At 26.9% G+C, this 14,917-nt stretch overlaps 2 protein-coding genes across 2 annotated transcripts; one reads left to right on the top strand and one right to left on the bottom strand.

Annotated features, from left to right (window-relative positions):
* Positions 1-309: 309 nt before the first annotated feature.
* Positions 310-3,131, top strand: LOC124939161 (WAT1-related protein At3g30340-like). Its single transcript, XM_047479671.1, has 6 exons — positions 310-471; positions 548-610; positions 766-882; positions 1,350-1,749; positions 2,708-2,859; positions 2,945-3,131. Exons 1-6 carry the CDS (start codon positions 326-328, stop codon positions 3,129-3,131), a joined length of 1,065 nt encoding a protein of 354 aa, XP_047335627.1. The 5' UTR covers positions 310-325.
* On the bottom strand, positions 2,664-5,808 carry LOC124919479 (protein ARV 1). Its single transcript, XM_047459724.1, has 10 exons — positions 5,621-5,808; positions 5,500-5,547; positions 5,352-5,426; positions 5,220-5,265; positions 5,064-5,143; positions 4,875-4,969; positions 4,291-4,357; positions 4,116-4,191; positions 3,940-4,026; positions 2,664-3,078 (listed from the first exon to the last, which is right to left on the bottom strand). The coding sequence occupies exons 1-9, from the start codon at positions 5,714-5,716 to the stop codon at positions 3,941-3,943; spliced, it is 669 nt and encodes a 222-aa protein (XP_047315680.1). The 5' UTR covers positions 5,717-5,808; the 3' UTR covers positions 2,664-3,078; position 3,940.
* Positions 5,809-14,917: the final 9,109 nt, after the last annotated feature.

The raw sequence follows: 14,917 nt of genomic DNA, 5'->3' as shown, positions 1-14,917 counted from the left end.
AATCCAACTTTGAATAGTATTCAATAATCTTATCAAATCAAAAAAAAAAATTAATACTTTTTTGTTCTTAGGAAGTTGAGTAATATTTTATAGGAAAAAAAAATAGTCATGCATGTGTCCTTTAGAATATTTTCTTCCAGGCAGATGGAATATTTTTTCAATATTTAGAGATTGTCACATTTCTCATATTCCATTAATAATATCATTTTCTTTCTATATAAACCATCAACTCTTCTTTCTTCTAATCAAAACCATGAAAACCTGCAACTTGATCAAAGCTTTTACAAACCAAATGAATGGAGCTGATTCTAGACCCTTCATTGCAATGATATCAGTTAACTTGATTTTAGCCACTGTTAATATCCTTCTTAAGAAGCTCCTCAATGATGGAATCAATGATTTAGTTATCATCACTTATAGACAATTAATTGCTGCAATTTTTCTAATCCCCATTGCTTATATTAAGGAAAGGTAATTTTTTTCTTCATTTTCTTTTCCAAGCTTACTAATAATCATTTGTCGCTATTTACTATCTATTCGGGCGCAGAAACCTCACTCACAGGCTCACGGCTCGGATAGTGTGTTATTTATTCTTCAGCTCGTTAATCGGGTTAGTGCTTGGAACCCTCTTCATAATAGTGTTATGTTTTTTCATTTTTTTCTATTGTATTTTTATCTTTTAGCTTAGTGTAAATGTGAAATAATGAAATTTATTCAGAATTTGATGAAAAATAGTGTCTTAAACTAGTTTCTAATGGGTATTAGATCAACTCTCATGCAATACTTCTTCATGGTCGGGTTGAAATACACGACACCAACATTCACAACCGCATTCATCAACATAGTGCCGGTGAGCACGTTTATCTTGGCAACCTTGTTCAGGTAAAACGAGTAAAGTTATGGTAATAAGTAAAAAATAAGTTCTTTTGTTTCATGGCCAACTTTTAAAAATTGTTCAAATTATTTATATGTTATCATTTTATGGCCAACTTCATTAATGTCTAAATATGCCTATTATAAAGAAATTGATATAAAAGTTATAGATTAAAAAAATATCATTCATCAAGAGTAACTCAAGTTATAACACTTTTACAGGGTAAGTTTCGAGTTTAACAGACTGAAAATACAAAGTATTCCTGAGATGTTGTAAATGTTAGATTATTAAAAAAAAAATGGACACCTCAATCATAAAATAAAGTAATCTAAAAAAGTGAATAAAAAAATGGACAATGGTCATTTTACAAATAGCAAAATAAAACAAACTTTTGATGAGTAACAAGGTAAATGTCTTTATTAATAAGTAACACATTACCAATTTTCATAACTATGATATCATCTACTTCGTGCAGGATGGAGAGGATTAACATAAATAATATTGGTGGGAGGGCTAAGTTATTGGGAGCAATAATTGCGATAGGAGGAGTTCTAGTGTTGAACTTATACAAAGGAATGACATTGATAAGACCGTCGTCGAATGATCAACATAACATAAACCTAATCGATCATAGTGAGCACGCAAAGAAATGGGTAATCGGAACGATCCTATTGACCACGGGTAGCCTCATGTGGTCTTTGTGGTTCCTTATGCAAGCCGGTATTGGAATGATGTACCCGTGTCAATACTCTAGCACCGCTGCCTTGTGTTTATTTAGTGGTGTTCAATCGATTGTTCTTGATTTCGCAATTAACGGGAAGTCCTCATCATGGATTATAAAAGGAAAGATGGAGATAGCATCTTTTATATATACGGTAAGTTGTTCACTTTGATGTAGACTTTTTCTTTAAAATAAATCAATTCTTAAAAAGATTCTCATTTGACTTAAAATGGAAAAAAAATAGTTCATAATCATTATCTAAATAATATCCAAGTAGTTGAGATTATTTAATCTAAGTGATTAAAATATATTATTGAAGTTGGAGATCATGTCATTTCAAGTTTACTAAAAAAAACAAAAGTTTCAAATTGAAAGGAGCTGGTATTAAACTCAATTTTTTAAACCAAATTCATTAAAATATTATTTATATTTAATATTTTAAGATGTTATACTTATAAATAATAAGAAAATGTACTTTTATATCCTAGGTAGTTATTTAATTGATGATGTGATTATCTTTGAGGATTGTTCTCATTGAGTTATGAATTTTATGAGTTTTTTTTTTATAAATTTTAGCCTCTCATCTCATGTAAATATATTCTGATCATTAATATTAAAATATTTTTATTAAAATTTAAACATAAAAAATATTTTAATAATTAAACAAATTAAAATTTTATTACTTTTTTATCAAACAATTTAATCAAATTATTGCATCGAAGGAAGAGCACTAATATTGGTTATTTAAATAAACTGTAAAATACTGTTTATAATTATTAGCTAACAAGACAATAGAGATAAAAATATATAATTTTAAAAAAAATCATTTCTTTAAATATATATATAAAAAAATCCTTTGTAAAAAAATATATTATATTTATATATTTTAATTAATAATTTAATAACTACAACTATGACTAAACTCAAATAATGATTAGGTATAAAGCTATGACTAAACTCAAATAATTAAAACCCACGCCCAAATAATAAATAATGAAGATATTTTGATAATTTTATCCAATTAATCCTTTATTTTATTCTTTTTGTTAAAAAAGTTTACACCCTGTATCGAAATAAATCATTTTTTTCTACTTTCGATTTTATTCATACAGGGGATGATGGGATCGGGTTTTTGTTACGTAGTAATTACATGGTGCGTTAAGCAAAAAGGTCCAGTCTTCACAGTTGCGTTTAGCCCAATCATACAAGTAATTGTCGCAATATTCGACGTATCTTTCTTACATGGAGAAATTCGTCTCGGCTGGTGAGAGTAGCACAAACATAAATTTTTAATCCTCCACTTCCTTCTAATCTCTCATTGACGGTTTTACCAATCAAATTTTCTACAGTGTACTAGGATCCCTTCTTGTAATTGCGGGTATGTACGTTCTTCTATGGGGTAAAGTTCTCGAGTCAAAGGATTCTGTCGCAAAGATTGCTCCTCCAGCAAAGTTAGAGGATGAGGAAAGCTGGAACAGTCGACCTATTGACTCAAATCTTCAGCAAAAAGGCCAACAAAAGGATGATCCACTTTAAAGAAGAGATGTTATAAAATAAAAACTGCCTATGATAAAGACTTTAACAATGTTACAAAAGAACAATCACTTTTAAGAGTAAATGAAAACTATTATGTCAAAGTAAGAAGTGATATTTTTTGACATTTTGGTACAAAAAATGTGATTAATTTAGATGAAAATTCATTTGGTATAAAATAATCCACTTTTGGGCTCGTTTGAAAATACTTTATAGAGCTGAATTTAGGTATGAGTTTGAACAAAACAAAACAAAACCACAAATTTATTAATATAAATGTCTAATTATGTTATGTTCCAGAACATTATCTAATCTAACAAAAATAAAGTGTTTCCAGGAAAAAAAATATCAGGTTTTCTTCGTCCAAACACAACTTCAGTTCCAGAAAGTGTTTCTAAATGAGTATTTGTATCATTTTTTTAAGAAAGAAATGGAAGTGTATGGTTGGAGGTTACGGAATAACGAAAAGAGGGTTACTTAGTTTTTTGATTTGGGAACGTTTGGATGAGTGGGCCATTTGTGCCAAATTTCTGGATTGTGATCAAAGCACAGATCATAAGTTCAAGCCAAATGTAAAAACAAATTTAGTTAACAAAACCCCATACCAAAAAGGCCCTATATATTGATCTTCATTTTCAGTTGAAAATTGCACAAGAGATACACATGAAGCAAACAACAAACAGAACATAGTATATTTCTGTTGTAATTGCCTCTTCTTTTTTCTGATTTCTAATGTCCTAATAGGAAGAAAGTTCCATTAGATAAAGAGAAAACCGGGTTAATAACTAACTGACACAGACATTACCATTACCTTATATAAGCCATCCTACAAAGAACTTTATAGCATGTGCACTGAAGCAAACCATTATGCATTTATCAAGTGGCAATTCAGTCATTACTGAAAAAACAATGGAAAATGTTAACACTGTTTTATACTTGGCAAACTATAATCAATGACACACTATAATACAAAGTTAAAAATCTGACCTTTGAAAGCAACTGTATTGGAAGAAAGAACAAACAAGTCAATAATGAGTAGTACAGAAAGAGGGAATTCCCAAACCTGTAATTCATAATCAAATGGAAGAGTTTAGTTAAATCTAAATAGGCCTCGTAGAGAAGAAGTAAAAAAACAGATTTTCTAATATATAAGAAAAGAGACCATCATAGCTATGAGAAAGATCTTGAAATAGCTTGAGAGAAAGATGGCCAGCAAAATGTGCTCACACCTGTCTTGACAAATCAAATTATACACCATGAGATATATTATTTGTCGGAACATGTTACACAAGAGTTTGAAGAGTACTGAATTCATTTTGAAACACTTCTGTATTCTGAATTCAGATCTAACTTAGAAATTGCAAATACAATTCTAGATCCAAATCCATATATGTTTGGTATGAAAGGTGTGGCTTGGGATAAAACAAAAACCATGCCAATGACCCAATCCTCAGATTACCATGAAATTTATACAACAGACGATTTTTTTTGAGCATTCAATAAGCTCAATCAGACACCGCTTCCTGCAGAAGAGCAATTCTACAGGCTTTCTATAAGCGTATCTGGATTCGGTCGAGCTAAGTTTAGATTGCACTTCCAAACATAACACACCCATATGAGAAAACCAGAAGAAATGGCGTTTCCAAATGACTTTTCAATGAGATTCAATAAAAGATTGTTAAAAAAATGTCCTTTTGTAATGAACAACTTTAAGACAAGGAAACAGTTTATGGGGGAAAAACTTACCTTAAAAATGTATTCAAATCTTTGAGAAGAGATCTTGTCCAAAGAAGTACAGTAACAAGAAAAGCGATATTCCCAAAAATGAGATTCATCAACATCTACACTTGAGAGAACAACAAAAGTTTACTTCAAACGATTCGCATGAACCAGAAACAAAATCCAGAATAAGAAGAAGAAAGAAAGATAAGTTGCCTTGGGATATGTTAATGAAGGAAAGCTTATCCACATATCAGAAACCCCCTCCTCTCTTCCACTTAAGATCAGTAACCTGTCTAACATTGTTAAGGATTTCTCCATAGTATGAAGAAAGTAGTTATGAAAGGATATTTAATCTAAATGAATGGATACAAGCATCAAGAACTAGAAAGCTGATTCCAGCCTTCCAAAACAAGGCCTGCAAAATCACATATTACATAACAAATGAATGAATTTAGCAATTAGAGCAGAAAGTTTTATCAGAATAAATTAATAACTGAATACTTGTTGATCCAGCTTGTTGTAGAGAAGGTGTCTATAAGCCTTTGGTTTATGGAGAATCAAGTCAATCAAAAGAATCTATACATCAAATGAACAAATTTTAGGTTAAAAAAAGGAATCAATTCATTCAATTGATATAAAATAGCATTACCATAATCTCACACTCTATGTACTCATCAGCAACTGCTCTACAACTCTCCTGAACAGTGAGAAAGATACAATGAACTGAAAGAAGGAAAAAGAGAGAAGAGAAGTAGGAGACGAGTACATACACACTTCATAAGACGAATATTTCCAGGTGAATACTGCACGTATAGTGATTTTTTGCTCCGGATGTGAAATCCGCATTCGATGCAACGGAAATCCATCGATCTCCTCCGATCCGGGAGTAAAAATCGATCGGCGATCTCGCCGGTTAATTTGTTTCCGATCAGTTCCTGCAGATATGGAATCCCTAGTTCGAAGTATGGTTTCTCTCATGTCCTAAAAAAATTTATTTTTATTTAATAATATTAATTATTAAAATAAAAAATATATATATATAATAATTTAAAAGATATCAAAATAATTTTATTTATTTTAAAACAATTAATTATTCTAATTATTTATATTCAAACATTAAAAGAAATTAATGGTATTATTTTAATTATTTTAATTTATAAGGATACATATATCATTATATTTTAAATTAACTAATATAGTTAAAAAAAAAAATAATCATTATAAATCAAAATTTCAAACTATTAATTATTATATTTTTGTATTTATATTTTAAAACTATTAATTATTTCTAAAATATATATATAAATAAATCCAAACAATATAATAAATAGTAGTAATATATTTATTAAAATATTAAATAAAAATAATTAATAGTATTATATTTTGACATATTTTAAATAATTTATAAATATTTATTATTTTAATTTATAATGTTATTAATAAAAAATATTATGCTATTAGTGTTAAATAAAATAATAATTAATGTCAATATTTATCAAAAAAAAATATTAATTTTATAAAAAAAATTAATTAAAAAGCTAAAATAAAAAATGAAATAAAATAAGTTCAATCAAAATAAATTTAAAATATTTTTAAAAGTTAAAAACTAAATAATAAAAAATATTTAATTTTATATATATATATATATATATATATATATATATATATATATATATATATATATATGGACTTTAAAGTTAGTAAATAATATATATTTGATAATTATTTACTATTTATGAGTATATACAAGAAAATAAAAATATCAATTACCCCTCAATTAATCTATTTAAGTTATTAGAGATTGAATTATTGGCTCTAACACTAAACTCATACAACAAATGTTGAAGTAAAGAGGCATATATTAGCTTAAAAAATGAGTTGGTTTATTTTTGTTTGAACTTTATAAATTTACATAATTTTTATTTATAAACTTAACTTTAATTTAAGAATGGAACACATTAGTCATTTTGTTTAGACTATATGAATAATCTTTGGTTAGATTTGAGTAATTTTAGTTTAATTTGAAGAATTCAGTCTATTTATTTACACTTTGATTTGATTTGATTTTCATTTAAGATATTTTGTATTATAGGTTAAGTATTATACTATTAATATTAATATTGTGATTCATTCTTGTTATAACTATGATAGGTTGTTCATTCATTATTAAACAAAATAACCCCATTTTTAACTCCTAATTTATTATTGTTATATTCTCGTTCAACAAATAATTTTCTTAAGTATTTTTATAAAGGCTTATTGTACGAGACTAAAATTAAGAATTAATTTGGAGTATCAATTGGGTGTCAAGTTAATTATTAAATATCGAACAAATTTTAAATAAAACCAAATGATTTATAAATAAATAAATATAACGAAATAAAATTCTCGTAATTGATCGTTTGTGTTTATTTTAAAGGTTAAAAAAATGTCAAAGCAAACATGCCTTAGTAGGAATCTATTTTAGTAGGAGAGAACAATTCTAATTACTAGAGAGAACAAGAGAATATGATTTTATCATTTGATTGAGGGTGTGTAGTTGCTTCCTTTATGTTGATTATAGTGAATTCTAAAGTAAACTATATTATCATCATTCAAATGTTAGATTAAGTAAATTATAAATTTCAATTTTTATAATTATAAGAAAATTTTAAAGCTTAAAACATAAACATCTAATTTGAGATTTTTTTTTTTTTGAAATGGTGTGTTTTTACTTATAAACGTAAAATTTATTAACTTAGAGCTTATAAACGTGTCTATTTTATTAATCGTATATAAAATGATTATTCAGTAATTAAAAGTGATTCAATGTTTAATTTAATTTTTAGATTTTCAAATTTTCAAATAATTGTGATCCTTTTGCATATATTGATGTTGTTTAAGTTATATTAAATGATATTTAGGTAAAGTTTGGCAATCTCTTTTTGAAAAATTGAAAATAAAAAAAAAAGTTTAAAAAAAGAATTGACCTTTAAAAATGAATTTTGGATGAACTTTAGAAATGATGATGAATGTAGAATGATACCATTGACTTGAAATTTGGCCAGGGACTTAGACTAATGTATGCAGCCAGGATGTTGTGCCCTTACAAAGGGTTATAATGATTAAAAAAAATTACAATTTTAACCCTTCTATGATTTTGGTCACAGAGTACTTTGACTCAGATATATGTTACTGATATTTGGATTTGGATTGCTTTATTCATCCATTTTGACATAATTTGGAAGTTAACAAAACTGAAAAAAGTTAAAAATGAAATTGAAAAGTTTTTCCAAAACTTTTAGTAAGTTTTTGGATGAATTTTGAATGATAATGGTTGATTGTATAGTAATCCAAAGAGAGTGAGAGGAGGGATTTGAGAGAGAGACGGGGATGGAATGACATATCAAAATATTAAAGGCTGAAAAAAGAATTAAAGATGAAGGGAGAGAGAAGATAGAGAAAATTTGTTATTTTTGTAACTAGTTAGATTGCGTCGTTTCCTCTTAAATTCTTTCCCCAAATCATTTTTCGTAATTCAAATGTGTTGAAATTTGGACAGTAGATAGATTATGTGTCTGTCTACAAAATTGTCTTCAGTGTTTTTCATAATTCATGGTCTAAGATATAGTTTGATAAGCTACAAAATGGGTAGAAAAAAACTAGATGGAAATTTTTCTAATACTTTTGGTTTATTTTTTTTATTTTTTTTTTTGATAAACTTTGAACAGTCATTTCCGTCTAAATAACGATCCAAAATTTTAAATGAATTGACATTTGGATAGTAGATAGAACATATATTTTTCTACAAAATTGTTCTCTATAAATTTTCCTAATTAAATGTCTAAATCGTAATTTTAAAGCCAATAAAATTAATGAAAAGCTTAAAATTTTGAAAGAAAATGACTTTCTATCCTACTTTGAGAGATGATTCATGAACAATGAGATATCCATTTCATGGTCGACTAGAATGGGAGCCTAGCCAGTATGTAGATAAAAAAAATGAGCGAAAGAATCAATGGATTTGATCGGAGATATTGATCTTCAAAGTTCGTAAAAAAAAAGTAAAAAAAAATGATTTTTTTGCCTTGTTTGGTTCCTAATTTGTTTTTCTCATTTTTCTCCTATTCTCTTATAAATTCAAATAATAATTAAAAAAAAAAGATAAAACGAAAAAATGTCGATACGTAAAAATTAACACATGAATTCTAATTTCAAGTTATCAGGTGCATTTGATATTCTTCCACTTTTATTCCAATTCAATAATGACGATAACTAGACGTATGCTAAAGTTTTTGCAAAACTAGACAAGGATAGAGATAATCTACCTTTAGACACATGTAGTCCCTTTTAAAAAATTAATTTATAAAATGTAAATATTGTATCTTCATAAATTGTCAAAAATTTAGAGTGGAGATTGGTACGATGTCTTTTTTCAAGTGTAAAAAGTATTAAACCAAATATAATATCTTATTTGTGGTAATTAATACCTTCTAATTAGTGGTTAGTTCAAGATGTTGAACAACAAAGTTTGATTATAAAAAAACATTATCATTATGCAAATATATTTGCTTTATTCGTTTCCTTTTTTACTATTCAAAAAGATGGGAGGTGCAATGGAAAAATAACTTATGAATAGGAAGTATATGATTGATTGAAATGTGTTGTTTGGTTAGGGTGCGTTTGGTTTAAATAAAAGAATGAGAATAAGAATAAGAATGAGATTGATAAAGGTAGAAAATAAGAATGTATATGATTGACTGAAGTGTGTTGTTTGGTTGGAACTAATTAATATTACTACTACCATTACCATTGATAGTGTTTGATTAAAAGTTAAAGAACACAATTCCACAACTACTTTAGAGCTTATAAACGTGTCTATTTTATTAATCGTATATAAAATGATTATTCAGTAATTAAAAGTGATTCAATGTTTAATTTAATTTTTAGATTTTCAAATTTTCAAATAATTGTGATCCTTTTGCATATATTGATGTTGTTTAAGTTATATTAAATGATATTTAGGTAAAGTTTGGCAATCTCTTTTTGAAAAATTGAAAATAAAAAAAAAAGTTTAAAAAAAGAATTGACCTTTAAAAATGAATTTGGATGAACTTTAGAAATGATGATGAATGTAGAATGATACCATTGACTTGAAATTTGGCCAGGGACTTAGACTAATGTATGCAGCCAGGATGTTGTGCCCTTACAAAGGGTTATAATGATTAAAAAAATTACAATTTTAACCCTTCTATGATTTTGGTCACAGAGTACTTTGACTCAGATATATGTTACTGATATTTGGATTTGGATTGCTTTATTCATCCATTTTGACATAATTTGGAAGTTAACAAAACTGAAAAAAGTTAAAAATGAAATTGAAAAGTTTTTCCAAAACTTTTAGTAAGTTTTTGGATGAATTTTGAATGATAATGGTTGATTGTATAGTAATCCAAAGAGAGTGAGAGGAGGGATTTGAGAGAGAGACGGGGATGGAATGACATATCAAAATATTAAAGGCTGAAAAAAGAATTAAAGATGAAGGGAGAGAGAAGATAGAGAAAATTTGTTATTTTTGTAACTAGTTAGATTGCGTCGTTTCCTCTTAAATTCTTTCCCCAAATCATTTTTCGTAATTCAAATGTGTTGAAATTTGGACAGTAGATAGATTATGTGTCTGTCTACAAAATTGTCTTCAGTGTTTTTCATAATTCATGGTCTAAGATATAGTTTGATAAGCTACAAAATGGGTAGAAAAAAACTAGATGGAAATTTTTCTAATACTTTTGGTTTTTTTTTTTTTTTTTTTTTTTGATAAACTTTGAACAGTCATTTCCGTCTAAATAACGATCCAAAATTTTAAATGAATTGACATTTGGATAGTAGATAGAACATATATTTTTCTACAAAATTGTTCTCTATAAATTTTCCTAATTAAATGTCTAAATCGTAATTTTAAAGCCAATAAAATTAATGAAAAGCTTAAAATTTTGAAAGAAAATGACTTTCTATCCTACTTTGAGAGATGATTCATGAACAATGAGATATCCATTTCATGATCGACTAGAATGGGAGCCTAGCCAGTATGTAGATAAAAAAAATGAGTGAAAGAATCAATGGATTTGATCGGAGATATTGATCTTCAAAGTTCGTAAAAAAAAAGTAAAAAAAAAATGATTTTTTTGCCTTGTTTGGTTCCTAATTTGTTTTTCTCATTTTTCTCCTATTCTCTTATAAATTCAAATAATAATTAAAAAAAAAAAGATAAAACGAAAAAATGTCGATACGTAAAAATTAACACATGAATTCTAATTTCAAGTTATCAGGTGCATTTGATATTCTTCCAATTTTATTCCAATTCAATAATGACGATAACTAGACGTATGCTAAAGTTTTTGCAAAACTAGACAAGGATAGAGATAATCTACCTTTAGACACATGTAGTCCCTTTTAAAAAATTAATTTATAAAATGTAAATATTGTATCTTCATAAATTGTCAAAAATTTAGAGCGGAGATTGGTACGATGTCTTTTTTCAAGTGTAAAAAGTATTAAACCAAATATAATATCTTATTTGTGGTAATTAATACCTTCTAATTAGTGGTTAGTTCAAGATGTTGAACAACAAAGTTTGATTATAAAAAAACATTATCATTATGCAAATATATTTGCTTTATTCGTTTCCTTTTTTACTATTCAAAAAGATGGGAGGTGCAATGGAAAAATAACTTATGAATAGGAAGTATATGATTGATTGAAATGTGTTGTTTGGTTAGGGTGCGTTTGGTTTAAATAAAAGAATGAGAATAAGAATAAGAATGAGATTGATAAAGGTAGAAAATAAGAATGTATATGATTGACTGAAGTGTGTTGTTTGGTTGGAACTAATTAATATTACTACTACCATTACCATTGATAGTGTTTGATTAAAAGTTAAAGAACACAATTCCACAACTACTTTAGAGCTTATAAACGTGTCTATTTTATTAATCGTATATAAAATGATTATTCAGTAATTAAAAGTGATTCAATGTTTAATTTAATTTTTAGATTTTCAAATTTTCAAATAATTGTGATCCTTTTGCATATATTGATGTTGTTTAAGTTATATTAAATGATATTTAGGTAAAGTTTGGCAATCTCTTTTTGAAAAATTGAAAATAAAAAAAAAAGTTTAAAAAAAGAATTGACCTTTAAAAATGAATTTTGGATGAACTTTAGAAATGATGATGAATGTAGAATGATACCATTGACTTGAAATTTGGCCAGGGACTTAGACTAATGTATGCAGCCAGGATGTTGTGCCCTTACAAAGGGTTATAATGATTAAAAAAAATTACAATTTTAACCCTTCTATGATTTTGGTCACAGAGTACTTTGACTCAGATATATGTTACTGATATTTGGATTTGAATTGCTTTATTCATCCATTTTGACATAATTTGGAAGTTAACAAAACTGAAAAAAGTTAAAAATGAAATTGAAAAGTTTTTCCAAAACTTTTAGTAAGTTTTTGGATGAATTTTGAATGATAATGGTTGATTGTATAGTAATCCAAAGAGAGTGAGAGGAGGGATTTGAGAGAGAGACGGGGATGGAATGACATATCAAAATATTAAAGGCTGAAAAAAGAATTAAAGATGAAGGGAGAGAGAAGATAGAGAAAATTTGTTATTTTTGTAACTAGTTAGATTGCGTCGTTTCCTCTTAAATTCTTTCCCCAAATCATTTTTCGTAATTCAAATGTGTTGAAATTTGGACAGTAGATAGATTATGTGTCTGTCTACAAAATTGTCTCAGTGTTTTTCATAATTCATGGTCTAAGATATAGTTTGATAAGCTACAAAATGGGTAGAAAAAAACTAGATGGAAATTTTTCTAATACTTTTGGTTTATTTATTTTTTTTTTTTTTTTTGATAAACTTTGAACAGTCATTTCCGTCTAAATAACGATCCAAAATTTTAAATGAATTGACATTTGGATAGTAGATAGAACATATATTTTTCTACAAAATTGTTCTCTATAAATTTTCCTAATTAAACGTCTAAATCGTAATTTTAAAGCCAATAAAATTAATGAAAAGCTTAAAATTTTGAAAGAAAATGACTTTCTATCCTACTTTGAGAGATGATTCATGAACAATGAGATATCCATTTCATGATCGACTAGAATGGGAGCCTAGCCAGTATGTAGATAAAAAAAATGAGCGAAAGAATCAATGGATTTGATCGGAGATATTGATCTTCAAAGTTCGTAAAAAAAAAGTAAAAAAAAATGATTTTTTTGCCTTGTTTGGTTCCTAATTTGTTTTTCTCATTTTTCTCCTATTCTCTTATAAATTCAAATAATAATTAAAAAAAAGATAAAACGAAAAAATGTCGATACGTAAAAATTAACACATGAATTCTAATTTCAAGTTATCAGGTGCATTTGATATTCTTCCACTTTTATTCCAATTCAATAATGACGATAACTAGACGTATGCTAAAGTTTTTGCAAAACTAGACAAGGATAGAGATAATCTACCTTTAGACACATGTAGTCCCTTTTAAAAAATTAATTTATAAAATGTAAATATTGTATCTTCATAAATTGTCAAAAATTTAGAGTGGAGATTGGTACGATGTCTTTTTTCAAGTGTAAAAAGTATTAAACCAAATATAATATCTTATTTGTGGTAATTAATACCTTCTAATTAGTGGTTAGTTCAAGATGTTGAACTACAAAGTTTGATTATAAAAAAACATTATCATTATGCAAATATATTTGCTTTATTCGTTTCCTTTTTTACTATTCAAAAAGATGGGAGGTGCAATGGAAAAATAACTTATGAATAGGAAGTATATGATTGATTGAAATGTGTTGTTTGGTTAGGGTGCGTTTGGTTTAAATAAAAGAATGAGAATAAGAATAAGAATGAGATTGATAAAGGTAGAAAATAAGAATGTATATGATTGACTGAAGTGTGTTATTTGGTTGGAACTAATTAATATTACTACTACCATTACCAATGATAGTGTTTGATTAAAAATTAAAGAACACAATTCCACAACTACTATCACTAACATAAATAGAAGTATCAGCTCCGGGCTCGTAGACAACATGGATCACAGCTTCCCCGCCAACTCCTTTGCCTCAAGGAGCCGCCGTCTGCACTAGGATTCAATCAGGCAGATCAGATCTGACTCTCCCTCCGGTCAACTCTCATTCTCAGACCTTCGATTCCTACAACGCCTCGATTCTGGTGACATCGGCGTCGTTTACCACGTCGAAGTAAAATCCTCCGCAGCTTCCGATGAGCAACGGCGGAGCGACGTGGCGGGCTCTAGCCCAGGGTAGAATTTTAAAACAAAATAGATTTATATGTATATGATTAACAAATACTATGCGTAGTCCAGTTGCATTGGATTAAAACTATAATTGAGAGGTCAGGTGATCAAATCCTGGCCTTTCCCTCCATTTTGATTAATGATTTATAATTTTTTTTTATGTCTATTCACTTAATAATACATTTTTATCATGATTTTGTAATTTTATTATTATTTTTATATTTTAATTATTTTTTTCTAAATTCTCATTTAATTAGCTTCACTTATTATATTTTCATATTTTCTATATAGTTAATTTTTTATTTAAAATTTAATTAATTTAACTTTTTATATTTTTAAACTTAATTTTTCTTTAACTATATAGTTTTAAATTTATAAATTTCTTTTTTAAATGGAATAATCTTATCTTTAATTAGATTTTATATATTTATTTTATTTTAGTAAGGATATTCATGAAACGATTTGATTAATGTTTTTATTTATTGCACGAATAATAATATAAAAAACTATGAAAAAAATTACGGATAACATTTTTAATTTTATTTTTAACCGTTTTAAGTTTATGGGTGGGTCAATCCACAATCCGACACAAGTATTCATTTACTCAGCATTATTATTATATATATATATTATATATATATATTAATTAGTTAAAAAGTTGAACTTATATTAATGTTAAAATATCAATTGAATTTAAAATATAAAGTCTTAGTAACTTAGTTGGTTAAAAGATTGTACTTGTTTTTGTTAGATTGTAA

Source organism: Impatiens glandulifera, chromosome 1, assembly GCF_907164915.1.
Source record: "Impatiens glandulifera chromosome 1, dImpGla2.1, whole genome shotgun sequence".
Taxonomy (NCBI): domain Eukaryota; kingdom Viridiplantae; phylum Streptophyta; class Magnoliopsida; order Ericales; family Balsaminaceae; genus Impatiens; species Impatiens glandulifera.
The sequence above is the reverse complement of the archived record's forward strand: the minus strand, read 5'-3'. Positions and strand labels throughout refer to the sequence as shown.